The following is a 27,797-nucleotide window of genomic DNA, read 5'->3' as shown; positions in this document are numbered from 1 at the left end:
AACGGTTAATTCTATAGATAGTCTACACACATGGTCCATGGAGGTTTCATACCATTTACACCAGGCGGTCAGGCTAAGTTGGAGGACAAAAACCTGTCTGCTTTTGTCCTCCAGGTAGCCTGGCCTCCTGGTGTAAATTGTATGAATCCTCCATGTTTGTAAACTATCTATTTTAGACTTTCTCGTGTCTTATTTTGGGTTATTGATAAGAAAAAAAATTAATGTTATCGAAACTTGAACGATTTTCGTAGTAGATCAAAAAACCAATAAATATTTCTGGCGAAAAAAACAAACTTACGGAAATTGGTATTTTTAAGTGAATTTCACTAAAGAAAATATTTACTACACTCTGTAAAATCACGTGACGTTAGAGTCCGAAAGTTTACTCAAATAATTTCCCTGTATATATTGTATAGAACCAGAGATTGCTAATTTGCTTAATTACTCGAGGCCCTAATTTTGAAATCCCAAGTATTTAGTATCGTTGAAAAGAGGAGAAATTGGGCTACAACATACTTGAAGGACCTCCCTGTAAAAATAAAATTGACATGTTCAGAAGAGTGTACGTTTCTCAGAACGATGTCATAATTTCGTCCAAACTATAATGGAATATCATTGGAGGAAACGCCGACTAATGGAGAAACACGTCCTAAAACTGAACAGTGACTAAGTTCCTCTAATTGCGAAGTGAAACAATTTATTTCATTAAAGTTTTATGAAAATTACGGGAATTTCACAATTTAAGAATGAAGATACGCAGCTATAATAGTAAAATTTAATAAAAGAAATTGTCATACAGAATTTAAAATAAATTGTTTAAATTTAATTCGAGTTAAAATTTAGTTTGTCAAATCGGAATCCGTATTTCTCATCAAACGCGAGCGGTTTATCTCCTTTAGCAAATTCTGTTCCATGAGAACCGCATTGACATCTTTTAGCGTTTGCAACTCGTTCCTTCTGTCATTTATGAGTTTATCGATTCTCGTTAAATGCTCGCGTAATTGAACTAGAAAATTGTTCTCATTTTCTTTAGAAGCGTCCAATAAACGTCGCTTCCTCATAGCCAACATTAATTTTTCGTACGTTTCTTCGTCAAAGTCTATGGCAAGATCCAAAGGCGTTTGATGTTTGTGGTTGATTATAGTGGTGTCAGCGCCACAAGCTAGTAGAAGTCCAACGCAACTGCTTTCGTGTTTAATACACAAGTGCAAGGCAGTATCACCATTATTGTCAGTATGGTTTAAAGGCGCTCCTTTACTTAACAAAAATAGTACGACATCTCTCTGTTGGTGAACGCAAGCGAGGTGTAACGTTGTTAAGCCCTTAATGTTGGGTTCGTGCAAATTCGCGCCGTACATACATAACAGTTCCATCATCTGTGAAAAACACCAATCGCCTCAATTACCTCTAGCCAATATCGTTTCATCCACTATATAATAACATATTCCATTTTACCGCTATGAGAAGCTCTGAAAAATATTCTATTTAAAGATCTGTACCAAAAGACAGATTTTATGACGTACCAGTGTAAGCGGATTGCGAGCGATAAATGGAATAGCCATTAAGTAATTTCGCGCGCCATTGAAACCGTTAACCTTGGATAGTTCAAGAAATTTCCTACCTTAATATCACCTTCCATGGTGGCAACTATTAATGCCGACTCTCCCATTTCGTTTTGATAATACAAGTTAGCACCACCTTCCTCCAATAGATCAGTGACAATACCGTAATGACCACCTTCAACGGCTACCATCAATGGCGTTGTAAATTCATCGTCTTGAGCATCAACGGGCGCTCCTCTTTGTAACAAAAACGCGACAATTTCCGACTGCGCCGTTTCGCAAGCCGAATGCAAAAGAGTTCTACCTTCATTGTTAGCGCTAATAACGTCAGCTGTTGGAACTCCCAACAAATTCAACAACGATTGAAGTTCACCTTTTCTAGCGGAATTGTGCAAGTCGCGTTTTAATCGCTCTAAGCTTTCCAAAGAATGCCGAGTTGAATGCATGACTATAATTGTACGCGTGTGACTGTGAAATACCGTTAAACTACAAAATACGCGAGGAATTAAATAAATAAATCATTTATAGCGCACCCTACACGCTCAAGAATTTTGGCAAAACACATGGGGCCCGTTGTTTTAGTTACAAGGCGTAAAAAAAACGTTATCCAGACTAACATTTGCTCAAAGTTCAAATATAATGCCACAATATTTTTATTTTTGGAAACTAAACATCGTTTTCGGTACATTTTGGACAATGTTTGGGTAAAAAACTGAACCTATCTCGATAATAATCTATAAGATGATGCATTTCATAGGTGGGATCATTTAATTTGTTCAAAACATTGACCGTGTAAAGGCCCCTTTTTTTTTTAAATGGTCAATTCTATTTTAGAACTTTCTCGTGTCTTATTTGGGTTATTGATAAGAATGAACCTAAACGTTATCGAAGCTTGGGAACGATCGATTTTCGGTAGTAGATCAAAAAACCAATAAATTCCTGGGCCCGAGATTAAAAACTCCTACGAGAATGGTATTTTTAATTAAAATTTTATTTACCCCCTCTTTAAAATCACGTGACATTTGGAGCATCGTTAATGTTAGAATGGGTTGAAATGGGGCTATAAAATATTCAAAGGATTTCACTGCATTTTTAAAGAACCGGAGTTCGGTATCCCAAAGTGAAAATATCAATAATTGGTATCCCAATTTTGCCAAAGTGAAAATATCAATAATTGGTATCCCAATTTTGCCAAAGTGAAAATATCAATAATTGGTATCCCAATTTTGCCAAAGTGAAAATATCAATAATTGGTATCCCAATTTTGCCAAAGTGAAAATATCAATAATTGGATGTATCATTCGCAATTAAATATTTTTGCTTAATTACTCTAGCCCTGATTATTGTAACCCCAAGTATTGAAAAAGAGAATAAACGGAGCTTTAACATACTCTAATAGTTTCCTGTATCTCTTATTGAAATCCACGTTACGACTTCTCAAAGTGGAGAGTTCAATGATGAATTAGATCTTCAGAACCCAGTCTTCCAAAATTTCCTTAATTAATAGTGACTCCCCCCACCAAACATATCTAGTAGCGTTGGCAACAGACGGAAGTATAGGCCTATGACGTGTCCAAATGATTTCTCTGTATCTTTTATAAACCCCGAGTTCTGACAGTTGGATGTTGAAATATCGAAACTGTCTCATATGATAACAACGAACGGAGTATTTGGTCGATTTCTAACGAGACGTCGGACATTCTCTTACGATTATTATAATCATTTCATTCTTAGTTTCGGGTAAGTAATTATTTGTCCGACCCCTTGATTCCTCGGCAGTAAGACGCGTGACGTAAAACTGGATAATAACATAAGTTCATAAGATATGTTCACCATAAGTTTGTTAATCTCTGGTTACAAACTGGAGCTTGTCATGAAGTGAGTGAGGTAGGTCATAGATTCGAGGTAAAGTGAAGACGCCTGGTTTTTGGCGCTGTCAAAGGCTTAATACAGACTAAATAGGACCTAGATGGACTGCAAAATTAACCACCGAGTGTAGGACTACAATTCTCGCTTCCGTCGTTCTCGAACTAGCTCGAGCTGTAAATCTCTAGCATTACGAAGTATAGGTAGTGTTACACTTATGGAACGTATGTTATAGACTTATGCTCATAAGAAGGTTAGGTGGCGGCCACTTTTGCTCGCTGCTTAACAGAAAAGCGAGAGTCACTCGCGCAATCCAGTCATACATGTATGTATATTCGAACCACGGACCTTGTAATCCTAAAGAGAACCAGCAAAGAAGTATTTTGCCGTCCGTCAGGGCCACTGTTTTTGAGTTAAGATTGCATGGAGTATTTTACCGGTGACCACTTAAATTTAATTAAGAAACTGTTCAAAATACAATGATTTTTAATTTAATTAAATTAAATGGTCATCCCAAAAATACTCATAAAAAAGTCATAACTCTAAAACAGTGTCCCGGACGTCAAAACGGAGATAGAAGTTACGTAGACTAGTGGCAGCCCATGTTGTTTCTCTATTGAGTTTAATACAGTCAAAGGTGGAATGCTGCCATTACTCTATTAGCCTAGCCACCACCTCTCTATGCATTGAAATCATGGACACGAAATAAACCTAGATTTTCAAAATGGGAGATAGAAGTGTCCTTTAAGATTCAAAATCGTGTACCCAAAGAACATATCCTTTCAATTCATGCCAGACTTATCAGAAACACAATGTAAAATTTTGTATGGACACAGAAACCACACGCCACTTTTCCTATCCTTGTAGGATGTTATAATATCCATGTTCTAGCCGAGAACAACCGTTTCTGACTTTTGCGTTCTTGGATTTAGCTACAGTATATTCGGCTATCTCTCTTAGTAGGGACATAAGACACACACAGTCAGGGAGGCTGCGGATACGTTTACGTGAGTGGGATGGGCTTTTACCAAAGCGAGAAATCGATGAAGCTACGAACGTAAACAGCCCAGTCTTTTTAGGCGTTATACTTTCAACATTTTAGGGTTATCTTCTTCATCATTTAGGAAGATTGCTCGGCTTTCACCGGAAACTACCCGAGAAAAAAATAGTTGAGAGATTGAATAATATATATAGTCTACCAAGTGATATTTACTACCACCGTAAGTAAGTCGATTTTAATATTAAAGTATACTATAAATTCATTTGGCATGTATTGCTATACATAAACCACGCATGCAGGTTCGGTTATTAGAAAATTTGTATAATTAACTAATTTGCATGTATATTATTAAAGTAGCATTCTTGCGAGTACGATATAGTCTAAACTAAATGCGTTTAGTTATTTAGAACTTAATTAGTTTAGGAATTAAATTATGCATTATTATTAACTATAAGTGTTTTAATTAATTTGCATATATATTATTAAAGTAGCATTCTTACGCGTACGATATAGTCTAAAATAAATGCGTTTAGTTATTTAGAACTTAATTAAATTAAATTAGTTTAGGAATTAAATCTTGCATTATTATTAACTATAAGAGTTTTATTTATTAATTGTTGTGTTTTTCTGTGTGGCTCAATTAAATTGGCTTAAAAAATTAATTTGAGTATGGATTCTTAAAGTAGGCAATCCGGTGTATAATTTGAAAGTTAATTTATATTAATACATCTCAATTAGAACCGTAGTTAGCGGTTAAAGGGAATGTGTAATGTCGTAATATAAATTATATTAACGCTATTTTTAGACTTGTCTAAGATAAATGGAGCCAAAACAGACCGAGAGTGTAATTCAGCTAGGTCCCAAAATAGTATAATATATAGGGGTATTATCTGCGTTACGTTTATCTTCAACTCTTATGGTCATATAACTTGAAATATTAATAAAATAATTATACAGTAAAGAATAGAATAGATAAAACCAACCATGGACTTAGTATTTCTATAGAGGACTAGCAAAGAAGGGAAACGACTCGAGCATATGCACTGAGCTTTTGGGGGAATTAATTTAGTTACTATACAGGGTTCATACCGCTTTTGGAAAACAAATTTCCCTGAGATTTCCAGGTTTTTCCCTTCATACTTCCCTGAATTTTCCAGAGTTACGAGCCTCCAAAGTTTAGTGTAATGCTATTCCTATGGAGGGGGTTGTTTGTTTACGTTTTGCTTAATTACCCGGCCCCTGTTTGTCGTAGCCCTAAGTTTTTAATATGGTTGGATGGGGGACAAATTGGACTATAACATACTCAAAGGACATCCCCGTATCTCTAGTAGAACCAGAGTTATGAGCCTCCAAAGTTTAGTGTAATGCTATTCCTATGGAGGGGGTTGTTTGTTTACGTTTTGCTTTATTACTCGGCCCCTGTTTGTCGTAGCCCTAAGTTTATAGTATGGTTGGATGGGGGACAAATTGGACTATAACATACTCAAAGGACATCCCCGTATCTCTAGTAGAACCAGAGTTATGAGCCTCCAAAGTTTAGTGTAATGCTATTCCTATGGAGGGGGTTGTTTGTTTACGTTTTGCTTTATTACTCGGCCCCTGTTTGTCGTAGCCCTAAGTTTATAGTATGGTTGGATGGGGGACAAATTGGACTATAACATACTCAAAGTATATCCTCGTATCTCTAGTAGAACCAGAGTTACGTGCCTCCAAATGTTAGTGTAATGCTATTCCTATGGAGGGGGTTGTTTGTTTACGTTTTGCTTAATTACTCGGCCCCTGTTTGTCGTAGCCCTAAGTTTATAGTATGGTTGGATGGGGGACAAATTGGACTATAATATACTCAAAGTGTATCCCCGTATCTCTAGTAGAACCAGAGTTACGTGCCTCCAAAGTTTAGTGTAATGCTATTCCTATGGAGGGGGTTGTTTGTTTACGTTTTGCTTAATTACTCGGCCCCTGTTTGTCGTAGCCCTAAGTTTATAGTATGGTTGGATGGGGGACAAATTGGACTATAACATACTCAAAGTATATCCCCGTATCTCTAGTAGAACCAGAGTTACGTGCCTCCAAATTTTAGTGTAATGCTATTCCTATGGAGGGGGTTGTTTGTTTACGTTTTGCTTAATTACTCGGCCCCTGTTTGTCGTAGCCCTAAGTTTATAGTATGGTTGGATGGGGGACAAATTGGACTATAATATACTCAAAGTGTATCCCCGTATCTCTAGTAGAACCAGAGTTACGTGCCTCCAAAGTTTAGTGTAATGCTATTCCTATGGAGGGGGTTGTTTGTTTACGTTTTGCTTAAATACTCGGCCCCTGTTTGTCGTAGCCCTAAGTTTATAGTATGGTTGGATGGGGGACAAATTGGACTATAACATACTCAAAGTATATCCCCGTATCTCTAGTAGAACCAGAGTTACGTGCCTCCAAAGTTTAGTGTAGTGCTATTCCTATGGAGGGGGTTGTTTGTTTACGTTTTGCTTAATTACTCGGCCCCTGTTTGTCGTAGCCCTAAGTTTATAGTATGGTTGGATGGGGGACTATAACATACTCAAAGGGCATCCCCGTATCTCTAGTAGAACCAGAGTTATGAGCCTCCAAAGTTTATTGTTAAAAATCATAAGTAACCTAATAACAATAAGTGAAACGATAACACAAGTTGACGAAGATATTGACGCAGCCTCAAGAAAAATAAAGAACCGCATTTTATGTCCCCCTTATCTACATATGCTAGCAGGCTAATCTTAATCTCTTGTTCTAGCGGCCCAAGTGCATACCGTTCGTTATTATATATTTGTATGGTAAGAAGTTTTCCCATCCCCTGTTGGGTTTATATAGTCCATGATTCGGGACCTAACAATTCCCGGGAAATGCCAACGCCTTTACTTGGAAATAATTTCCTCTAGTATACCTGCTTTTAAACCAATTAAGCCTCACGTTTATTTCATTAGAGTAATGGGGGTATTCACCTAATTTCCCTTCTACTTTTTACCTCTCCGAGTGACGTATGTCACGCAGAGGTTCTAATTTCGACGTGTGTGTGTGTCTGTGTGTGTGTGTGTGTGTCTGTTGTTACACCCACGTGACCGCGTTCGCAGTTTCCAAATCGGAGCAAACGTGTTCGCCATTTCCGAACTGCTTTCACAGTCACGGAAATGGCTCCTTTACTTGAGTTCTCGTCTTTGTCCATCCCACTTGGACACCAGTCTGTACTTACTGGCTTCTAATCACCACCATCTTTTGGTCTTCGTCCATCCCACATGGATACCAGTCTGCATTCATTGGCTTCTAATCACCACCATCTTCTGGTCTTCGTCCATTCCACTTGGACACCAGTCTGTACATACTGGCTTCTAATCACCACCATCTTTTGGTCTTCGTCCATCCCACATGGACACCAGTCTGTACATACTGGCTTCTAATCACCACCATCTTTTGGTCTTCGTCCATCCCACATGGACACCAGTCTGTACATACTGGCTTCTAATCACCACCATCTTCTGGTCTTCGTCCATTCCACTTGGACACCAGTCTGTACACCTGGCTTCTACTCCATCGTCATCGTTGGGTTTAAGACATTCGCGGCGATCAGCTAGGGTTACGAGAAACGTCTAGCCTCCCTAGGGTGGGTTGTCCACCAAAGGTTTTCGCAATTGCGGTTGTTCTTGCTTTTAGCTGTAGTTCGACACCCTTATATACTACCTATTTGAGTAAGGTAATGCAACCGGCGTATGCTTCATTTCAAACGCCAATATTAGTCAAGTCTCTCAAGAATGTCTAATTGTTCTTTATCAACGCGATGTAACGCTCAATAAGGCGAACAACTAACGAAGAAAATATTTAATATTAATTATATTTATTTTAATATTTAAGATAATCTTGTTTCTCAACTCAAAATTAAAACGGAAAGAGTTAAAAAGCAGTCTATGTTTTAGTCTGTGTATGTCCGTCCGTTAGTGCATCGCGTTAGCAGTTCGCTTTGTTTTGTGGAAAGAAATCCTACAAAACCTTAATATTTGGTTTTCTCATAATGTATAATTAATATATGGAAATATTTTTCGTAATTTCGATGCCTTTAGTGGTTTTGTAGCTATAAAGCTCTGTTTCATTTTGATATCCCAAGAACTTTTTTTAATATTATTATTTGAAATCGATGTTTATATATTACTTAAGCTATACTACATCTGTTTATAGCATAATCCTTTCTAAAGTGATTTCAAGAAGAACGTTACTATATTGTCAAATGAACTTTCATTTGTCAATAGGCCTAGTGAACCATAAAGTAAACGCTAGGTTTTCGTTTCTGTAATGCAGAGACATTAACGGTTCAGAGTGAGCCGAAAGTTAATTACACTTTTAAATAATCAGGCTAAGATTTTATAATCATGGTGGAAGTCTGGGCCGCGTTGAGCAGAGCTCAGCGCTGTTAGCAGCGAAGAGAGTATAGGGGAGGAGTGGAAAGAGGGGCAAAACTTGTCTCGCTTTTCTACCGCGCATCTTCAATGCGCAGTACCGAGGCATTTCCGTTTGAGTCATTAAATGGTATCGTAGGTGGCGCTATTGAGCCGGAAACTCCCTCGTACCGCTAGCCTTGCCGCTAGTATAATTTAAGCGAGACATAACTATTTACGCTTGTGGAGCGGGGGAGCTTCCACTCCTCCCTTATATTCTCTGTGTTAGCAGTGTCTTACAGAACGGGATTTTGGTTATGAATTTTAACGGCACGGTGCTCAGCGTTGAGCCAGCGCGGCCACCAAAGAAAATAGTCGGGTTTTTGGATAACGTGACGTAAAACGCGTAGTTCTCAGCTTGGCGAAAAAAACATGGAGGAATTAATACAAATAGCTCTTGCTGATTCAGATCATAGAGACTAGAAACCCCAAGGAGTGGCAGGAATGCCTCAACTTGTTGCCCTTTTTCATGGTACACGCAATGGGTACACGGCGACTTCCGCTAAGCAAAATTAAACGGGCCGGAAGCTCTCATGTACCAATTTATGAGCAACATATTATTTGCGCTTGTAGAGCGGGGGACCTGCCACTCCTTGGGGTTTCTAGTCTCTATGTTCTGATGGGACTATAGCTATTTATTTGACGTGAAACCAGTTGATCACGCGAGAATTTTAAGAGATATGTTAGTTTCTATGTTTAATTATAAAAGTTGTTCTTATCTATCTCCATAAATATGTTATCATACAATTTTTGTTAAGCCTTTGTACCTTGCACGCTTTATTGCGCTAGCTTCATTTTTAAAACACCGATGACCGGAGAAAAGCTATGACGACAGATCTCACCGGTAAACGTTTTCCAAAATCCGCTGTCTTTTTTGGTGAGCTCTGCTGAACGCAGCCCAGATCAGTGAAAGGTCTGATCGTAATCGGATTATAGCTTCGTGTTATCATGATTTTAATGGTGCACGTTTACTTTCAGTGTGTGTAGCCACAAATTAGCTTTGGTGTTATGTAACTTTAATCGTCATGTTGACAAACTAAGAAAATTGTTGAGGTGAAAGGAGAGGATAGTGTTTACATGGCAACCCTGTTGTGAATATGGCTTTGAACATAGAGGGTATACAGTTGAGGAGTAGCAAATTGGGCCTTTACAAACACGTAAAGGTAATATCAGAAGCCGATTAGGCTTTACACATGAAGTACGTAACATGTGCCTGGGGGAGCTACACGATATTCTCTAAGCTCCTAGGAAAGAACCTCCCCTTACGCGGAGGGAAATAGTTCAGTAACGCGGCTCTTTCGGATCCATCCGATCCTTCCGCCTTAAGAACCGATTTATCAGGTACATAAATTGGGGAACTACTATAAAGACTGAGTAGGGTGTCTAAAATATTCTTTAGATAAAACTATTCACAATACCAAAGATTATTTGGGAGTAAGGCGTTAAAATGTTATCAATCTGGGTAGCTTTTGCTTAGACTATTTAAGACGCCATGCATCTGTTTTTTACGATGAATGTTTTCTGTTCTCGCGGTTACGGCGAGCTCAGCCGCCGGCGGCTCGGGAATCGGGATACCGGCACCATACCGCTGTTACCTAGACAAGGCCTAGTGTAGTTTTAGAGTCTATTATTATTCGCATAGCTATTTTTCTGTTGAAATTAGGGAACTAGTATAAATATTGAGTAGAGTGTCTGAAATATTCTTTAGTTAAAACTATTCCCAATACGAAAGATTATTTGGGAGTAAAGCACGAAAATCTTTTAATCTGGGTAGCTTTTGCTTGGACTATTTAAGACGCCGTGTATCTGTTTTTTAACGAGGTATTTTTCTGTTCTCGCCGTTACGGCAAGTCCGGCCGCCGGCGGCTCGAGATGCGCCGCTCGGCCTCAGCCGCTGATATCTAGCCAAGGCTTAGTGTAGTTTTCGTGTCTAATTTTATTCGCAGATCTATTTTTCTGTTGAAATTTAATGAAAATCTTATAATATTTAGTTGAAGACTTATTAAATGTCTCGAAAAATTTCGAAACTTTAGCTTTAAAACGTTAAATATTTTATAACGACTACCGAAATTCGCCTTCCGGGCTTCCCGGTTATGTCGACGGCGAGGTCGAGTCGAGTTCCCATTCAAGAAAATAGTAATAGCCGTCGCCGATTGGTCTGGCATTAAAGAGGTTATCTATGATTAGGGGGCTCATGATTGGTTAAAAGCTTTTTTGTTCGTCTGCTTAGTTTTTACTTCGGGAATATCATGAAATCCATGGCCAAAGCTATGGAAAAATGGGACTTACGTACTTTATGTGTGAAGCATAATCCGCTTTTGGTAATATCCCTCCAAAGTTTTATCTCTTCATTTCCCGTTTTTCCCCCATCGGATGATTTTAATGTGTACAAGTATATACTTATTGGATGTAAAATGTCGTCTGATTTACAGTATATTTTCTATGCTTTGTATACTGCTTTAATATTTCATAAATTTTAACTTCAGTATTTGTTCATAAAAAAAATAAACATTTCCATAACTGGGTAAATAAGTTTGTAGGTAGTCCTTCTCTTGACTCGGAGAGGTAATATTTTGGTTTTCCCAACTTGTTTTTAGCTAAAATGGGTTGTTTTCGGACGTCAGTGACGTACAACAGATAAAGATGTCAACTGAAATTCGTATGAAAAACATGTCCGGTCTACTAATCCCAAAAACCCAGCCTTTATCGGCGCAAACTCTTCCAGGATGCGATGAAAAGACATCGTTACCCGTTATGGTTTGTATTGAAGTTTTCGACTTATTTCGCGTTATAATTTAATTACCAAGGTTTTAGTTAATTTTTAATATATTACAGGGTATCGCGGCAGCCTTGCCTTTGATTGGTAGTTCATCTCATACGGGTGACCCCCCGGTATGGAACCCAGCCCGCAGAATGTTGACCTTTATGGGTCTAGTTTCCTTACTTTGCACTATGGTTGTTGTTGGAATCGTATTTGTCGCGATCTACCTTTCAAAGCATATAACAACGCCTTATCCGTCCGATGTAAGTACGAAATAAGCGCGTACTTTACTTACTAATTGGGTCCCGAAGGCTTTTAATTAAGGTTTAGAAGCGAACTATACTAATTAAACTAATTTCCTTAATTACTCGAGTTCTGATTGTTGTTGCCCTAAGTATTTAGTACCGTTGGAAAGAGAAAACGTAGGCTTATCGTTATTTTGTCACTGGTTACAAACTGGAGCTTGTGGGGGGGACGTAGGTCATAGATTTTAGTAAAGTGACGCCTAGTACAGACAAAATAGGAAGATGGAAGTCCTGCAAAATTAACCACCGAGTGTAGGACTTCAATTCTCGCTTCCGTCGTTCTCGAACTAGCTCGAGTTGTAAGTCTAGAGCTAGAATTACGAAGTATAGGAAGTGTCATACTTATGGAACATAGTCTTATAAACTTATGGTAGGCCTGTCATATACTCGAAGCATTAACATGTATCTGTGACAAATCCAGAGTTCTGACACTTATGGTCTGAAATCTTCGCATAATCAAATAATAATTACTCTCACACAGATCCTGTACACAGTACCGGAATCAAACAGCAAAAAAATCATCGAAGTTAACACGAAAAACGTCGAAAGAATCGAACATCAAATAAACGAACTATCGAACTTTCTCGCGTCGTACGAGAACATTAACGACATCAACCTAAACCGAAACTGTTCGCTAATTAACAATTTCGGATACTTCAGCGAATACCCGTGCGTGGCCATCGTTCTCCGGGCACCAATTCATTGGTCACCATTACCGTTCGACCCCGATAACTTCCGGCATGACGTCCCGGAATTAGTTCGTCGTAAATACGACCCTAATTTAATTCACATAACGTGTCACACGGATACAAGAAACGTTGGTGTTAACTACAGCCCTTATCCCGGTTTCCACGTCAAGTACTTAGGGTCTGACCCTTCTACAAGGGTGTCTTTCGTCATGTTGCAATTCGCGAAGGTACCCACGAACGAAAAACTAAGTGTGACGTGTTTTTTATGGACGGACAACGTCAAAGTTACCGATAAGCATCCCATTCCAGGGCATATAAGTTTTACTTTGAATTCAGGGTTAACGTTTCAGTGAATTGTAAGTAGTTCCACAAATTCCCCGTATACCACCAGAATTCCCTGACCCGTGGCAATTAAACTTGACCCTTCAACTCATAGCAGTCACAACGTACGCACTGTTATTAATAAACTTTATTTACAACGATTAAAGAGAATTTAAAACAATAAAATATTACGTGAGACAAAATACAGATATTAGATATTAATATTAAAATGATTTAATTTAATTGACAGCTTTCTTTGGTGTTGACGCCTGAAACTTGGCGCTATTATTAAATATCTCCCTATCAACATCGTAAGAGAATGTCATGTCTTTCAGGACATCTTCTCCCATAACCGGAATTTCCCGTTGTTCTTCGGTATTATTAGTACTTGCAATTACGGGCGTCGAATCCAATGTTACAGTTCCATTATAAACGTGGGATGTTAATATATCTTTTGCAAAATTTATGGTGCTATAAAGAATCGATTTAACACTGTTCATTTTGGGTGTTTTGGCAACTTCCGGTTGAGGAAGTCGTCGTGAGTCTTGTTTTTGATCTAAGTTTGTTTTAATTTCATCGAATTTGAATTCCAAACGATTGACTCTATGAATGCGTGGGAAAAGAAACGATAATTTAACCCAAAACTATTTCGGAAGTGTTTACTTCCGGTTTACCTTTCTTGGGCGCTACGTAACTCCCCTCTGGCCAGTCTCAACTCATCCCTGTCAGTAGCTAAACCGCTTATATGTTTTAAAGCCTCTAAACGTAAAATTTTCTCATTCAAATCCGAGTGTGATTTTTCAGCCTGATTTAGTATTTCTTGTCGGCGATTTTCAGCTTCTTCGAGTCTGGTAAGATGGACCTGAGACTCGACGATAGAGGCGAGTAATAGCTTCCTTAACTCTACCACGTCAGTTTCCTCCATAGCTCGGTTGATAAGGACCAGACTATTTTCCCAAGATTTATTAGGGGAAGATGCGCGAGATAATCTACTTCCGGGTGTTACATCCGGTGTAAGACTTAGACGACGTCTGACGTTTAAAGCCTGACAACAAGGTTTAGCAGACTCTAAATTTATGCCTATGGGGTCTATTGGGTGATTTGGTTCGTCATCTGGTTCCGAAATTACTACTAAGCCTATTTCGTTCATGGGTTTGTCATTGGTGGCCAAGTCTGAGGTGACGTGGTCACCCTCAGTCGCTCTAAGTAGAGCATTTTCGGTGATTAACATTCCTAACTCATTTCGAAGTAATTGGTTGTGATACGAAACTTTAACTAATTCGGATTTATTTTCTTCAAGTTCGAGTTGCAATCTGAAAACGCCAAGAAATAAGAAAAGAAAAATATGCCTGTAGAGTAATTTCGGTAGAGAGGGGGTAGTGAAATGTGTATCCCCCAACGTTGGGGCAATTTTGTAAGAGAGAATACTATTTGCCCCCAGAAGGGGGGGAATATCACTAAGGTTAAGGACTATGACGTTGCCATATATGGGAAAGAAATTACTCTATTCCGAGAAGAAATGATCGAGCAAGTGTTAAGCCTACAACGTCGTGAAATTACATTAATGTTTTATGGGTTATATTGAACACGTTTTACCAGACCAATTTAAATCTCTATCAAGTATGCGAGGATGGTACCAAAGGCAGCGAGTTAGATACATCCCCATATTAATAATTAGTAACGTTAATTAAATCCCGATAACACGTAAAGTAAGCATACCTTATAAATTTACACTCCATTTTATGCAAAATAATCTCAAAGTCGTAGAGATTATTAAAATCATTCTCAGATTCCTTAGAAGATAGCGTTAAATTCTGAGACACGCGCCTTCGATAACCTACTTCTTTAGGTATGGATTTATTAACTTCTGACGATAGTAATCTCTTTCTAGGAATTATAGAGATATTTGATTTTGAGATCTTTTTCGAGATTGTATTTAAATTCGGGCAACTAGACGATGTTTCGCTATCTAAATAAATAACAAACACCCGGTTTAACTACTAAAACGTTTAAATACTTATTCACTTATGGTACCAAACACGAAACTACGACTCCTCTCCTTATTATTCTTTACCCAATTTTCTTTACTTTCCTATACGAAAAATGCCCGGGTTTTCTTTTCAAAGAAACTTTAGGGGATTTTTAATTTAGTTTAATTTTAATTACCTTTTTGTTAATTAACTTGGGAGTATACATGGTAAGTATTTAAATCAAGAACTAATTAAGACGCGATTCCGTTAAATGATTACGTGAAAAACACAACCAAAACACGCGAAAACCTCTCAACAAATAAAACTCAAAATGAAATCAACGTGTCAGATTTCAAAAGTAGACGAATTCAAAAAATATCAAACGCTAGTAGGTCATTTAAAAAAAAATTGGTCTAGCTAAATTATAGTTGAATCCAACCTTGGAAGGCGTGTACTTTAACACAGAGAAAAAAAGAGCTTTTATAGAGGAGGACCCAACTAGAATTTTTTTTCTTTTTTTTTTAAAAAAAAAAAAAGGTCGAAGTTCGTAACAGATTAGGAAATTAGACTTACCAAGGTTACGTAGGAAATGACCGACGTTGCACGAAATTACCGAGGTTACACAAAGTATTACCGAATTTACTCGAGTAATTACCAACATTTTAAGCGAGTAATTACCGACGTTTCACGCGAGGAATTACCGACGTTTCACGCGAGGAATTACCGACGTTTCACGCGAGGAATTACCGACGTTTTACGCGAGTAATTACCGACGTTTTACGCGAGGAATTACCGACGTTTTACGCGAGGAATTACCGACGTTTTATGCGAGGAATTACCGAAGTAACCGAAAACACAAAATGCAATGACCAGCTATTCTTTGCAAATAAAACTATAAATGCACAAACGATGGCTTCTAGCCTTAGGGTGACGTCTTATCTTACTTCAAGTTCAAGTATGAAAATGTTTAAGCCCTTTTAGAGCGAAAACTGGATGAAAAGGGGAAATCCAATGAAGTCATTCATACGCTAACATGAATATGGCGATGAATATTTCACAATTCAAGTCAAAAGCAATAAGAAAAGCTCTTAAGCCATTCCATATTCATCGGGTATATGAATAATCTCAAGGTTTGTTGCCAGGAGATACAAAAGAAAGAATGTCACGTGCAAGTGTGATGTTTTTGCTTTCATCCGGAAGATTTCCACGCTTGATCCCCCACCCCTCCCACAGACCAATTCTTAGAATCCCACAGTCCGACAGGGGCCACACCCCTTGCTTTTAAAATTCCCAGAACTTTACTTTTCACTATCAAGGCCGTGCACTGCCTCCTTTATCTATTTTAAGCCGATAATGTAGTGCTTGATGGACGACCCCTCTATGTCCCTAACCCTCCACGGCATGATGGGAAAGCCCCCGAAAAGATCGTACCATAAAAATTTATACATAAAACCAATCTCAAATGAATTTAAGTCTATCATTAAATAAAATAAAATGGACATAACTAATCGAAGGAACTTGTATTCCTGCATAAAGCTAAAAAAGTTACTTTGTTATGCCTATAATAATGACAAAATTATATTTTGGTTCAATAATAACTAGCTACAAAACATACAAAATTCTCCTTAATCTACATTCAATATCCATTAAAATAAATCTAATTAAACTAATCCTAATTATCTACGGAAAGAATAACAAAGAATTACAAACTCACCGTCAAGATGGAGATAGAACAAAGAGATGGAATAGTAGGCCAAACTTCCAAAGTGCGCTGCGCTTCTCTAAAGTTTCCTGGTTCAGTTCAGTTTCAGGATGGTGCAGGAGGACAGCGTCGAGGTTGGAAAGGATTTTGCACCACCCACTAAACCGAACAGAGTACATATTAACCGAGTTCGAACGTGTAGAAATTCAAAATTAAGGCGCCAAAACATTTCTACTACTTTTACTTCAAAAATTGAATACAGAACTTGTTTAGTTGATTTTAATTAAAGAAACTAATAAGGGTTCGATATTTTTCAATAAAAATTGAGATAGATCTTTCAGAATGTGTATATTTTTATGTGGTTTCATTAAAAATAACTTTTTACACGATTTTGACTATCTTAAATGAGTTTTATCAGAAGCAAATAGGTGTATTAAAAAAAGTGTTAATGAAACGACCAATTTAACAGGTTTTTCTGTGAAGTTAGTAACTTATTTTAATTATTTGCATTGCATTAGTACAGGAACCTTATCATATCAAAAAAGAGATCGGCAAATAAAAAAATAGCAAGGCGTACGTCGTCCTTTAAAAACGAAGCATCGATGGACAAATTCATACTTATAGAGTTTAGGTTACTTACCTCAAAAAGATTTGTATCTCTGTTCTCAGCGGGGAGTAAAAAATCACAACGTGATGCCTAAACTCCTGGTTTGACCTTGAGAACCCGTACAAAAAGTAGGTTTACCCATTGAGACATCTTCCTGGGGCCACCCAGACTCGCTTTCATGGTCAGGGGATGGAGAGGAATAAGTGGGGTGATGTGGTGATGCTATCAATCTACACTAAAATCGGTTTCACGTATCTTTCTCTCTCTCTTTTTTCTTTTTAAGTCTCTGGGGAATCATTTTAAACAGTGTTTATGGCTGGTTAAGTTCTTTTTATTCAACGTGCATAAAATGCGCAACTTAGAAGCGATGTCAAAAATTGGTTTTAGACAATTCTGCAATAATACCGCGGTGAAGCCATTTCGTTCTATACCGGGTCCAAAAGCATTGCCACTTGTTGGTAATATATGGCGATATTTTCCGATAATTGGTAAGGTACTCTTTCATATTATTCTCCCGAAGTAGTAGGTTTAATTTTGACGCGTTTGGGTATCCCTTTAAAGGGACTTGTAAGAAACAGAAAAAGCGGGAAAGAGAGCCAAAGGGGTCGGCAACAAAGATCCGTTTTCAAAAATATTTATTTTTTTTGGTTGCTTATAATCCCTTTAAAAGGGAGTATAAGCATCTTGAAAACTTGTCTATTAAAATAGTGCCACTTTCCCATAGTGTCTAATCTCTTAAAAGGGTCCGCAAGTTGCTAGTGGGAGGGGGAGATAAAATTCAACCCACCGACATTGAAGCTAGCGCCGTTGCTGCAACATTGGCGGATTTTCCAAGAACTAAAAGGCAGAGGGTCAACGGGGGGGGGAGATATGCAAAGGAATGGCCAATTGACTAACTTGTGGAACCCTTTAAATATTGGGTGTTTAATGCAGTTTTCGTCTGTCCCGTACAGGAGAATTTAACCTGAACAGAATGCATATAAACGCAGAAATGATGAGAAAAAAGTACGGGGACGTTGTTCGCGAAGTTGTTTTTGGGGACAGAGTCGTCGTTCATGTCTTCGACCCCGAGGACATGGAGAAGATCTTACGTCAAGAAGGACGTTACCCCGAACGACTAAGTCACAGGGCCTTACTTAAATACAGAAAAGAGAGACCAGATCTGTACAATACTGGAGGACTCTTTCCGACGTAAGCGGGGGTTTACCATAAGCCGATTACTTGAATTGCAAGTAATTAACGAGTCTATAAACAGAAATGGACCAGACTGGCATAGGCTACGGGGCCTGGTTCAAAAACCATTGCTACAACCGGGTACCCAAGACATATACGTATCAGCTCTACAAGATATCGCTGAGGAATTCGCGATAAAAATATCATCAGAGACGACAAATGATTTGCAAGACGATTTATATAAATGGGCTCTAGAATGTAGATAACCCCATTCCTATAAACCCTTAAGTCAGAATCAAGTCTTTAACCTGTTGACCTTACAGGTACGGGATTATTAGCCTTAGATATACGACTTGGATGTCTGGCCACTAAACTTGACCCCAGTTCCGACGCCAAACAATTAATTGATAGCGCGGCGGCCACGCATCATTCTGTAATGGTCACCGAAAATGGTTTACCATTTTGGAAGTATTTCAAAACGAAGGCGTATCGCGAATTGACAACTGCCCAAGATTGCATGGCGCAGTTGAGTACTTAAAAAGTAGCACCCTCAGTTTAATTCTTAAGTAACCCATAATTTCGCAGAATAATCGACAAGTACTTGAACCTCCCAAGAAAGGACGCGTCCACCGATAAGAAAAGTGTTTTACAAAGATTCCTAACCACGCCAGGTTTAGAAAAATCCGATATATTTACAATGATCTTGGATATGTTTTTAGCAGGAATTGATACAGTGAGGGAAATCATTTGAAAAACCGTCATGACGTCATCGTGACGCGAATTATTAATTTTTCCTAGACTGCCTATGCTACTGGCTTTACGTTATACCATCTAAGCCAAAACAAGGACGTCCAATTAAAACTTAAAGAGGAATTGAGACTAATTTTACCAAGAAAGGACGCTAAAATAACAGCCAGCGTTATAAGAGATTCGAGCTACATTAAGGCGTGTGTTAAAGAAAGTTTAAGGTAAAAGTTGAGTTAAATTAAGTTAGGTTAAAATTAATGTCGTTTAAACGCAATGCAATTTAATTTTATAAAAGGCTTCATCCAATAGCAATTGGAATTGGTCGTCTATTGCCAGATGATATTGTACTTAAGGGTTATTTAATTCCTAAAAATGTAGGCCACATCTTGTTTTAAAACAACCATAAGTTACATTACTTACAATAACAATTAAATGAGTTAATTACAATCTAAACTAATTTATTCGCGTTTGAATAGACTATGTTAGTATTGCACAATCAAGTGGCATGCCAACAAGAATCAAATTTTAAAAACCCGAAACAATTTGTACCCGAGCGATGGCTGAAAGGAGATCCTTTAGAAGAAAAACCACATCCGTTTTTACTATTACCATTTGGTTACGGACCGCGCATGTGCGTTGGCAGAAGATTTGCAGAATTAGAAATGTACATTCTACTAATAAAGGTTAGTTAATTGTACCTTTCTAATAGCAAAGACACAGATCTCAGACAACGAAAACTACACTTCTGTATGCCTTTAATAATAGTAAGTTCCCTAAACACTAAAATACTTTTACTCCTTTAGCTATTTCGCAATTTTTCGGTATCATACGAAGGAGAGCCATTGGATTGTTATACCAGACTGATAAATGTACCAGATCAACCACTTAAATTTAATTTTTCTTGAGAAAATAATTTATTTAGTTAAAAAAAAAACAACACAAGTTAAATTAATTGTTAACTCTTAAACACGTTAACAATTATTAAAATGTTATTTTTATTATATGTAGGAATTGAATTTAAAATAAATTTAAATGGATATTACAACACTCGGTCTACCAATTATATATGAGTTCATCAATTTCGTTCGTTCCATTCAAAGCATTTTCTTTTTCTTTTGCCACTCGCTTATCTATTAACAGTGATTGCTGGTAACCCGCCAGTTGCACCAAGGATCGACTACTTTGCAAAATCCTAATTTAAAAATGCATTAATTTCAAAAGAATATTATAAGTTAACATCTAAGTAATTAAATATACTTCATTTCATTTCCGACTGCACCCAATTTGGATTTCAAAACTTGATTTGTTGTTTCCTCAAGTTTGTCTAACATCGGTTGAACCTTTCGATTTAAATCAACGAATCTTATTAATTGTGACGTAATATCGCCAACTTGTTCTTCGAGTTTTGTATCTGAATTAAATTCCATAATTAATCGTGAAATAACAAAAATTTACTATAAATTATTTCACGTAACGTACAATCTTCCTTTATGTCAATATTTCTTAGAATCATTTGATTTTGAATAATTTCAAAGAGTTGCTTAATAATGGTCGTAACTTCAATGGATTTGGGGATAAATTCCCTTAAGGGTTCCAAAACTTCCAACTTTAAAAACGAAATGTTAAAAAAGACGTAACTGGTTTCCTAACACCATAAGTTTATAAGATATGTTCCGTAAGTTTAACACTGGTTACAAACTGAAGCTTGTCATGAAGTGATTGAAGTAGGTCATAGATTCGAGGTAAAGCGACACCTGGTGAGGCGCTGTCAAAGGCTTAGTACAGACTTTATAGGACTAGATGGAAGTCTCGAGGTAAAGCGACACCTGGTTAGGCGCTGCTGTCAAAGGCTTAGTACAGACTTTATAGGACTAGATGGAAGTCTCGAGGTAAAGCGACACCTGGTTAGGCGCTGCTGTCAAAGGCTTAGTACAGACTAAATAGGACTAGATGGAAGTCTCGAGGTAAAGCGACACCTGGTTAGGCGCTGCTGTCAAAGGCTTAGTACAGACTTTATAGGACTAGATGGAAGTCTCGAGGTAAAGCGACACCTGGTTAGGCGCTGCTGTCAAAGGCTTAGTACAGACTTTATAGGACTAGATGGAAGTCTCGAGGTAAAGCGACACCTGGATAGGCGCTGCTGTCAAAGGCGTAGTACAGACTAAATAGGACTAGATGGAAGTCCTGAAGAACTAACCGATTGCAGTTAATTCACGCCTGTCGTTCTCGAACTAAGAAAGCGTCATACTTATGGAACATATCTTATAAACTTATGCTAACACTGATCTACCGCTACCTGTTTATGAACAGCTTCATTTAACTCTTCATTAATCTGATTTTCATAATATTTCTTCTCTAATTCTAACAATTGATCTGCTAACTTTTTATTTTCGTCAGCTAAAGAGGTTAACAGTCGCTATGGAAATATAAGGGGCTTATTTATGATTATTACGTTATTAAAGTACTTAATAGTACCACATGTTCCTTATCTTGAATTTCTAATTGTTTCCCAGAATATTCCGCCATATAATTTGCCATTAAATATTGGTTATATAAAATTTCTAAATCGCAATGGCTTGATGTGTCCCATAGCGGGGTAGTCTCTGCTTTCTACAAAAACGTTATTTTAATAATAAGTTCGTTCTAGTTAGTCTTAACTATAATTAATTTACAAGTTTGGATTCATCAGGTTGAAAATTCTCTTTCTTTTTATGGTTAAAATCACCTTCAAATTGTTCTTCTAATTAAATGTACATTTGTAAGAATCTATCGATATAAGAACTTAAATAAAATCCTTACGTAATGGCTCCTTAAATTGATTCTTGTTTAATATCGAGAGATTTCCCATATCTTTAAGGGTGTTATGAATAGAGGAAATATTGCTACAATCTAATTTAGGTCTTTCACGAACATTTTTACGGGGTGTTGAGATCTTAGCACCACTAGTTGTTTCATTTTGTAATGAACAAGCGCCTAAACTATCGTCTTTCTAATATAATAAATTACTAAGTACTAGAATTATTCTAAAAATAATCTAAACTTACAGCCACTTCTTCAGGCTTCAAGTCCCTACTCGTTTTATTTACAACATTTTTGTAACCACTTTGAGCAAAATTAAGATACCTCGATTCAACAACGCGATCTATAAGTTTAATTTAATGCTTATTAAGCGTATATTTTTAAGATATTTAATAATAACGTACAAGTTTTCTTTCTAACAGACGCAGGGACTGTAGCATTTCCCTTAGGGTCTCTAACGAAAACAAACCAAGGCTTAACAAGGTACATAACTAATCTTAAATTCACGAATCCGATTTACATTGAAATACTTACTTAGAAGGGTCAGAATCATCACTCTTCGAGGCCATATTAATTAAACTTACTTACTCGCACTTATTTTTAATAATTCGACAAGAACCTTTCAGATTCCGAAACACCGAATATGTCCGTTTACCCGCCAAAACTTGTATTTATAGCAGACAGCCAGACAGCATAAAATGGCGCACTCTATCACGCTCAGGGCTGGAAATAAGCACGGACGGGACCAGGGTAAGAAATAAGGAAAATTTTTAAACTGGTCATTTGACCAGTAGAGCCCAAGGGTTTTAATTAAAAAAACTGGTCAATGACCACTTAATATTTCTATATACTGTCAGAGCTGCACTGAAATGGCTCTAGGGATGGTTTTATTATACTGTTTATTTGTTTTATAAGCATTAATTTCTATAACCCACTTCTGGGAATTATTTTTTACTAAAGAAGGGGAATTTAAAAAGTGGTCACGGTGACCACTGGACCCCCAGGCATTTAATAAATAAACTGGTCAAAGCAATTTTTAAACTGGTCATTTGCCCAGTGCCACCGCCTTATTTCTCACCCTGGACGGGACACTAGGCATTTTTCAATATAACTTCGAAAATCGAAATGTGCCACAATTTTCTAAGGGGGTCATTCGACATTATGACCAATAAATTTAAATAAATAAAGCATGAGACAATAAAACCAAATTTCATTCGTAGATTTTTTTATTAACAAATATTTAAGATGTTTCCATAACTGATTCTTCAGTATGTTTTCCCTTTCCTTTGTCAGCTAGTTGTCTGCCCTTGGCTCTACGTTCTAAGATCTTTTTACGATCTTTATCCATTTTTAGCTTTACAATGACAACCTGACATCAAAATACAACAAAATTAATCAATAATATTCAATAAAAACATACAAATCAACCTTCTATAAACTAGAGTTACAGTTTAATCAGACAAATGCCTCATAGACATCAAATCTAACGTAAATTAAGAATAACTGGTCAAGAACTGACCAAATTAAACCAACAAAACTATAGACGCTCAGACTCGTCATCGAATCATCATTTAAAACTGCCACTTAATATTTCACCCATGAAAAATAATTTAAAAAAACAGTTCCTCACTTTAGATGGGTGAATTCCAACGTGAACGGTGGCTCCATTTGCCTTTTCTCTTTGGATTCTTTCAATGTAGATGACGTACTTTTTCCTGTACACTTGCACTACCTTGCCAATTTGTTGCCCCTTATAATGTCCACGAACAACCTGTACTTCGTCGTCCTTTCGGACTGGCATACTTCTAACAGTGTACTTTTGTCTCAACTCTTTTGATAAAGGTGAGCTCATAATGGTTCGTCTAACATGAGATGGAGCATTGAAATGTCTCTTCCTGTTCTTCCTTCGAGAAGAACTGATCAACTTGCTCATTTTCGCCATTTTTGGGTCTGGATAAATGTTTAAGTAATTAATATATAAGCATCTGAACATTAAAACATCACATTAACACTCAAGTAAAGCTAAACATACCCGCGGCCCAAAATTTTGATCATTCTGACTCCCCAGAACCCAAACAACTCTCTAACATTAATTTCTATGATATTAACAGTAAATCTATGGCTAATTAAGGGTATTTTACTCAAAATAATTATATTTTACCATAGAAATACGCAAGTGTGTCTTAAATTGATAATCATTATTTCCTAAGCCTCGGCTAAACTAATGACATACTGCACTGTGCATTAGCCGATGTGGTTAACTTATCCATAAGAATCAACTAATTAATATGTTAAAATTAATAGAAAACAATATATTATGGCGTAGAAATATTAAATAAATTAATAATTAGCAATATTTCATTGTAATTATAATGTTAATTAAAGAAATAAATACCTTTTCGGAAGAATTCCCGACCGATCCACACTACACGTTAGATTTTAACAAGGACGACTTTAAAAACCAAAGACTAGACAACAGCTTACGGATTGTCAATCTTAAAGTCAGTTCAGTTCAAACTTACTAAACTGGATAAAGACGAAGCGGGAAAATTCAAAATAATAAAATTGGCTGAGGGAATTAACTTCTGAATCATAAATAAATCGTAAGAAATGTAAGCTTACTTTAAAGTAAATCACGATTAAAACTTTTTTAAGTGTTTTATTAACATGAAAGCATGAGTATAAGCGACAGAACATAATTTTAATTTGGTATTAAGCCTTCACTAACAGGCATAGAAATCACAGCGGTTAAAACTGGCCGATTTTCCCCATTTCTTACCAAAAATGCCTAAAACAAAACCGAGGTTTCCGGTTCCATTAATAGGCTTAAAACTAAATAATAATCTTACCTTGATAATATCAGATATGTTGAGATCGTTGACGCATCGAACTCTTGTCGAATACGTATAGACCATACCAGGAACTAGATACGGAACCTGTGAAATTAAATATGAACAGACCCGTCCGCCACAGAACTTAGACGAACCTTTACCGTAATGTAGTTCGTTTCTAATTCATATATTTGCGGGTTCGTGTCAAAGGTCAAATAAAGATGCGTCGAAGCTTCGTTTCTTGAGGTATTTTGAACCAACAATTTTAAAAGGAATTTCGGTCCTAAGCCTTGTACTTGAGCGGACATTTTTAAGGATTCTCGACCACTCGATTTAATTTTTTCTTTGCCGTTTTCGTCAGTGTCTCCCATGGCCTCGAACGAAAATGGTGTTAAACTAGAAGCCACAGCTCGAACATAAGCTCGGGCTGTGTTAAGACGCAATCTGAAGAGATCGTGTTGAAAAGTACGATGCATGGCTACAAGTACAAAGAGGCGTCTGTCTATTGTCACGATTTCCGCGAGTCTCAACTTCGGGACAAAATAACTCTGGCAATTTAAATGCTAACCCGATATGCCTTTGGTATATGGTAGCCCTAATAGCCCTCTATTCAATGGTACCAAATATTTCAGCCCACATCAACTAATGCTCGAGACATAAAGCAATCTTACCGACAAAATGTTCCCGTTCTCTCATGGTTTGATCAACAAAAAGTTTGGTTTTCTTGGGTATGTTGAGTTTCTGTTGCTGACCGATGGTGCTAAGTGACGTCATACTAGCACTGGACCTACCGTCGCTGGAGGCAACTCCACCTTCGAAATTGGCTCGTCTTTTCAGTATTTTTACGGCTAAGGCCCCGCTTCTGGTAACCATAACCAGGGCATTGTCTTCGCGACCAAATCGACCGAAACGCAAAGCCGTTACCGAATCCTCGGCCGAAACTACGTCAACCAATGTTTTCTCTTGGTAAAAACGTACCAAGCCATCACCCAAGGATACTATCAACAGTTTAAGACCCAAATGTGATATGTCCGCGATACCCAAAGACAAAATGGGCTTGTCCAATTTTAAGAGCCATAAGAGTTTGCCCTAAAGTTACAATTACGTAAAAACGGTTGCATTTTTCTTAATTACAAAATTCTAATTAATTACTTTGGTGTTGTAACAGTTCAAAGTCTGATCCATACATCCGACAATGATGTTGTTGTTAGCTTTAACGAGAGCTACGGGTTGCGAACCCAATTCTACAATAGCTTTGGCGGTTTTATGCCCCCTAAAATAATACCCAATACATCGACATACTTATACCGATTACCTTACTCATGCCGAGTACCTTTTTATGGTGTACAATGTTCCATTTCTACACGATACGACTATTCTGTATTCAACATCAAAAAGACCGCTAACGTCCATGAAGACTGGGACACTAGGCAGTGAAACCTCGAGTAACACGTATATTTACGCTTAAGCGCTCATAAGTAATATCATTTTGAAAAGTATGTCAGCTAATACTCACAGCGCTTAAAATTGTGAAAGCGTCGGGTTCGAGTATATAGAGGTGTCTGGATTCGGTACCCAACACTAAGCAACTAACAGCGCCTTCTTCGGCCATTGTTTTCTTCATACAGCTTAGTGTTGTTATAACAGTCTGTTAAATTAAGCTCTAATTAGCGTTAACTTCTTTGTGTTTCCACCACTCGCGTACCCCCAGACACTCGCGCACCCTGTTGCGCATCGTCAAGACCTATGCAGACGGTGAAGGTGCGCAAACCCCTTGAGTACCCTACCGCGCGCTCTAAGCCTGCCGCATTGTCGCGAATTCTACGAGAACTAAAGGAAACAATGGCCAAGGGGTACGCGAACGCGAGGGTCTATAGAACCCCTGTATTACTTGTCTCTTTAGAGGGTGTCCTTTATGGACTTCAGCGAATTCCTCCGCTTCAGCGCCGTCTAGCATTAAAAATCTATAAGATTGAAAATACTCGTTGTCTTCCACGTTTAAAATAAGTTATTTAAATTAGTCAGCTTCACCTCTGAGATCTTGGACTTAAATTTGATTCCCCGATTTCAGCTCTAAATAATTTTCGTATTTAAATATACTATATTCTAACTTGTAAGAATTTAAGCTTAAATAACCTTATATTTTCCAAGACTTCGTGTAAGGATGCTACATCAATTTTATCCTGAGAATTTATTAATTTAATTTTAAAGTAGCCTAACCTAATTAAAGATTTGGTTTAAAAAAAAAACCAAAAACTGACTTCTTTGGCCTGAGTCCAAATGTCCATTTCGGCAGGATTAACTTCTAGTGTCGGTAAGGTAAATTTGTAAAATGGTCGAAGGTTCTTATAGATAAATATGTGTGAGCCAGAAGCTACCGCTATAGCTTTAGAATTTTTAAACAATGTTCATGAACTCTCAAATCAATAAGGCCGGGAATATTATATTTCCGAAGGTGTAAAAAGGCAAATACCTGGTGTTTTCGTATCACACGTGTTCATGTGAAACGCTACAACGCCAGTTGGTAGGTCGATTAATGTGTGTTCTGATTGTAAAGATGTTCCTCTAAATACTTTTAATTTCATGTTATACATTCCTGTTCCAAAATCAGCTACAATTAAACGGAAATCTCCATCTCCACTTAAGTCTGTTAAGCACATGCAACTGGAAAATGTGTATATTGTGGAAAGAGGGTTATAGTGTGCATTGAGCCATCGGCTATTTTCGTCTATTCTGTAAATAAAGGTACGCGCGTGTTTCAGCTGACGTCCGGTGAAAGTCTATTTTATTGAAAAACCACCTTAATTCATCTTCCCGTGAAAACCCGGCTTGTACAGACGCAGGACGTATTGTGTTTTCTTGTCTGGTGAAGTTAGAATCTAAATAATTATCGTTTTCCATTATTTTATGTCAAAATTAAGTTTTGTAATTGAGACCGGCGAAATGTGCCTGTTAAGCGTTTGAATCGTACAGTAAACAAAGGGTTGCTAGGCAACCGTCAAGATATGGG

The 27,797-nt window shown here is 37.4% G+C and overlaps 6 protein-coding genes across 7 annotated transcripts; 2 read left to right on the top strand and 4 right to left on the bottom strand.

Moving 5' to 3' along the window:
- The first annotated feature begins 11,509 nt into the window (after nt 1–11,509).
- Nucleotides 11,510–13,201, top strand: LOC149673485 (putative sodium/potassium-transporting ATPase subunit beta-3). The gene is made up of 3 exons (XM_089839056.1): nt 11,510–11,639; nt 11,718–11,906; nt 12,430–13,201. Exons 1-3 carry the CDS (start codon nt 11,526–11,528, stop codon nt 12,988–12,990), a joined length of 864 nt encoding a protein of 287 aa, XP_089695182.1. The 5' UTR covers nt 11,510–11,525; the 3' UTR covers nt 12,991–13,201.
- LOC149673484 (uncharacterized) lies at nt 13,085–15,493 on the bottom strand. Its single transcript, XM_089839048.1, has 5 exons — nt 15,125–15,493; nt 14,993–15,050; nt 14,678–14,927; nt 13,633–14,271; nt 13,085–13,561 (listed from the first exon to the last, which is right to left on the bottom strand). Exons 1-5 carry the CDS (start codon nt 15,152–15,154, stop codon nt 13,198–13,200), a joined length of 1,341 nt encoding a protein of 446 aa, XP_089695174.1. The 5' UTR covers nt 15,155–15,493; the 3' UTR covers nt 13,085–13,197.
- A 1,884-nt stretch (nt 15,494–17,377) lies between these two features.
- Nucleotides 17,378–20,217, top strand: LOC149673483 (cytochrome P450 302a1, mitochondrial-like). Its single transcript, XM_089839047.1, has 9 exons — nt 17,378–17,725; nt 18,191–18,428; nt 18,493–18,668; nt 18,734–18,935; nt 18,996–19,143; nt 19,209–19,378; nt 19,453–19,531; nt 19,634–19,840; nt 19,961–20,217. Exons 1-9 carry the CDS (start codon nt 17,587–17,589, stop codon nt 20,060–20,062), a joined length of 1,461 nt encoding a protein of 486 aa, XP_089695173.1. The 5' UTR covers nt 17,378–17,586; the 3' UTR covers nt 20,063–20,217.
- Nucleotides 20,048–22,649, bottom strand: LOC149673482 (uncharacterized). 2 transcript variants are annotated; one of them, XM_089839049.1, is made up of 10 exons: nt 22,491–22,649; nt 22,361–22,410; nt 22,202–22,299; nt 21,957–22,146; nt 21,830–21,897; nt 21,633–21,767; nt 21,454–21,573; nt 20,637–20,763; nt 20,415–20,568; nt 20,048–20,349 (listed from the first exon to the last, which is right to left on the bottom strand). In XM_089839049.1, the coding sequence occupies exons 1-10, from the start codon at nt 22,523–22,525 to the stop codon at nt 20,211–20,213; spliced, it is 1,116 nt and encodes a 371-aa protein (XP_089695175.1). In that variant the 5' UTR covers nt 22,526–22,649; the 3' UTR covers nt 20,048–20,210. The 2 variants fall into 2 exon arrangements, with proteins under 2 accessions (XP_089695175.1, XP_089695176.1); XM_089839050.1 differs by having other exon boundaries at nt 21,830–21,894.
- A 515-nt stretch (nt 22,650–23,164) lies between these two features.
- RpL26 (ribosomal protein L26) lies at nt 23,165–24,469 on the bottom strand. Its single transcript, XM_089839059.1, has 3 exons — nt 24,352–24,469; nt 23,587–23,906; nt 23,165–23,325 (listed from the first exon to the last, which is right to left on the bottom strand). The coding sequence occupies exons 2-3, from the start codon at nt 23,896–23,898 to the stop codon at nt 23,197–23,199; spliced, it is 441 nt and encodes a 146-aa protein (XP_089695185.1). The 5' UTR covers nt 23,899–23,906; nt 24,352–24,469; the 3' UTR covers nt 23,165–23,196.
- Nucleotides 24,470–24,610: 141 nt separating this feature from the next.
- BBS1 (Bardet-Biedl syndrome 1) lies at nt 24,611–27,793 on the bottom strand. The gene is made up of 13 exons (XM_089839029.1): nt 27,588–27,793; nt 27,261–27,520; nt 27,049–27,173; nt 26,924–26,970; nt 26,819–26,860; nt 26,679–26,751; nt 26,304–26,435; nt 26,121–26,227; nt 25,940–26,060; nt 25,459–25,876; nt 24,949–25,265; nt 24,806–24,892; nt 24,611–24,744 (listed from the first exon to the last, which is right to left on the bottom strand). The coding sequence occupies exons 1-13, from the start codon at nt 27,686–27,688 to the stop codon at nt 24,658–24,660; spliced, it is 1,917 nt and encodes a 638-aa protein (XP_089695155.1). The 5' UTR covers nt 27,689–27,793; the 3' UTR covers nt 24,611–24,657.
- Between the last annotated feature and the right edge of the window lie 4 nt (nt 27,794–27,797).

This window comes from Phalangium opilio, unplaced genomic scaffold (assembly GCF_054372755.1).
Source record: "Phalangium opilio isolate 3A_F unplaced genomic scaffold, DU_Popi_V2 ptg000048l_1, whole genome shotgun sequence".
NCBI classification, from domain to species: domain Eukaryota; kingdom Metazoa; phylum Arthropoda; class Arachnida; order Opiliones; family Phalangiidae; genus Phalangium; species Phalangium opilio.
This window is presented reverse-complemented; position numbering and strand designations above follow the sequence as displayed.

Bases quoted from the DNA above. Each gene is read 5' to 3' on its own strand.
- LOC149673485 (XM_089839056.1), top strand. From the start codon at position 11,526: ATGTCAACTGAAATTCGTATGAAAAACATGTCCGGTCTACTAATCCCA. The intron at 11,640-11,717 runs GTTTGTATTGAA...AATATATTACAG, and splicing joins AGACATCGTTACCCGTTATG to GGTATCGCGGCAGCCTTGCC. The intron at 11,907-12,429 runs GTAAGTACGAAA...ACTCTCACACAG, and splicing joins CAACGCCTTATCCGTCCGAT to ATCCTGTACACAGTACCGGA.
- LOC149673484 (XM_089839048.1), bottom strand. From the start codon at position 15,154: ATGTATACTCCCAAGTTAATTAACAAAAAG. The intron at 14,928-14,992 runs GTACCATAAGTG...TTATTTATTTAG, and splicing joins GAGTCGTAGTTTCGTGTTTG to ATAGCGAAACATCGTCTAGT. The intron at 13,562-13,632 runs GTAAACCGGAAG...ACGCATTCATAG, and splicing joins TTACGTAGCGCCCAAGAAAG to AGTCAATCGTTTGGAATTCA.
- LOC149673483 (XM_089839047.1), top strand. From the start codon at position 17,587: ATGCGCAACTTAGAAGCGATGTCAAAAATTGGTTTTAGACAATTCTGC. The intron at 19,144-19,208 runs GTGAGGGAAATC...AATTTTTCCTAG, and splicing joins TTTTAGCAGGAATTGATACA to ACTGCCTATGCTACTGGCTT. The intron at 19,841-19,960 runs GTTAGTTAATTG...TTACTCCTTTAG, and splicing joins TGTACATTCTACTAATAAAG to CTATTTCGCAATTTTTCGGT.
- LOC149673482 (XM_089839049.1), bottom strand. From the start codon at position 22,525: ATGGCCTCGAAGAGTGATGATTCTGACCCTTCTAA. The intron at 21,898-21,956 runs GTAAGGATTTTA...ACATTTAATTAG, and splicing joins TCAATTTAAGGAGCCATTAC to AAGAACAATTTGAAGGTGAT. The intron at 21,768-21,829 runs GTAAATTAATTA...ACGTTTTTGTAG, and splicing joins AACCTGATGAATCCAAACTT to AAAGCAGAGACTACCCCGCT.
- RpL26 (XM_089839059.1), bottom strand. From the start codon at position 23,898: ATGGCGAAAATGAGCAAGTTGATCAGTTCTTCTCGAAGGAAGAACAGG. The intron at 23,326-23,586 runs GTGAGGAACTGT...TTTTGATGTCAG, and splicing joins TTGGAATTCACCCATCTAAA to GTTGTCATTGTAAAGCTAAA.
- BBS1 (XM_089839029.1), bottom strand. From the start codon at position 27,688: ATGGAAAACGATAATTATTTAGATTCTAACTTCACCAGACAAGAAAAC. The intron at 26,061-26,120 runs GTACTCGGCATG...GTATTATTTTAG, and splicing joins ACATTGTACACCATAAAAAG to GGGGCATAAAACCGCCAAAG. The intron at 24,893-24,948 runs GTAAAGGTTCGT...TTAATTTCACAG, and splicing joins TAGAAACGAACTACATTACG to GTTCCGTATCTAGTTCCTGG.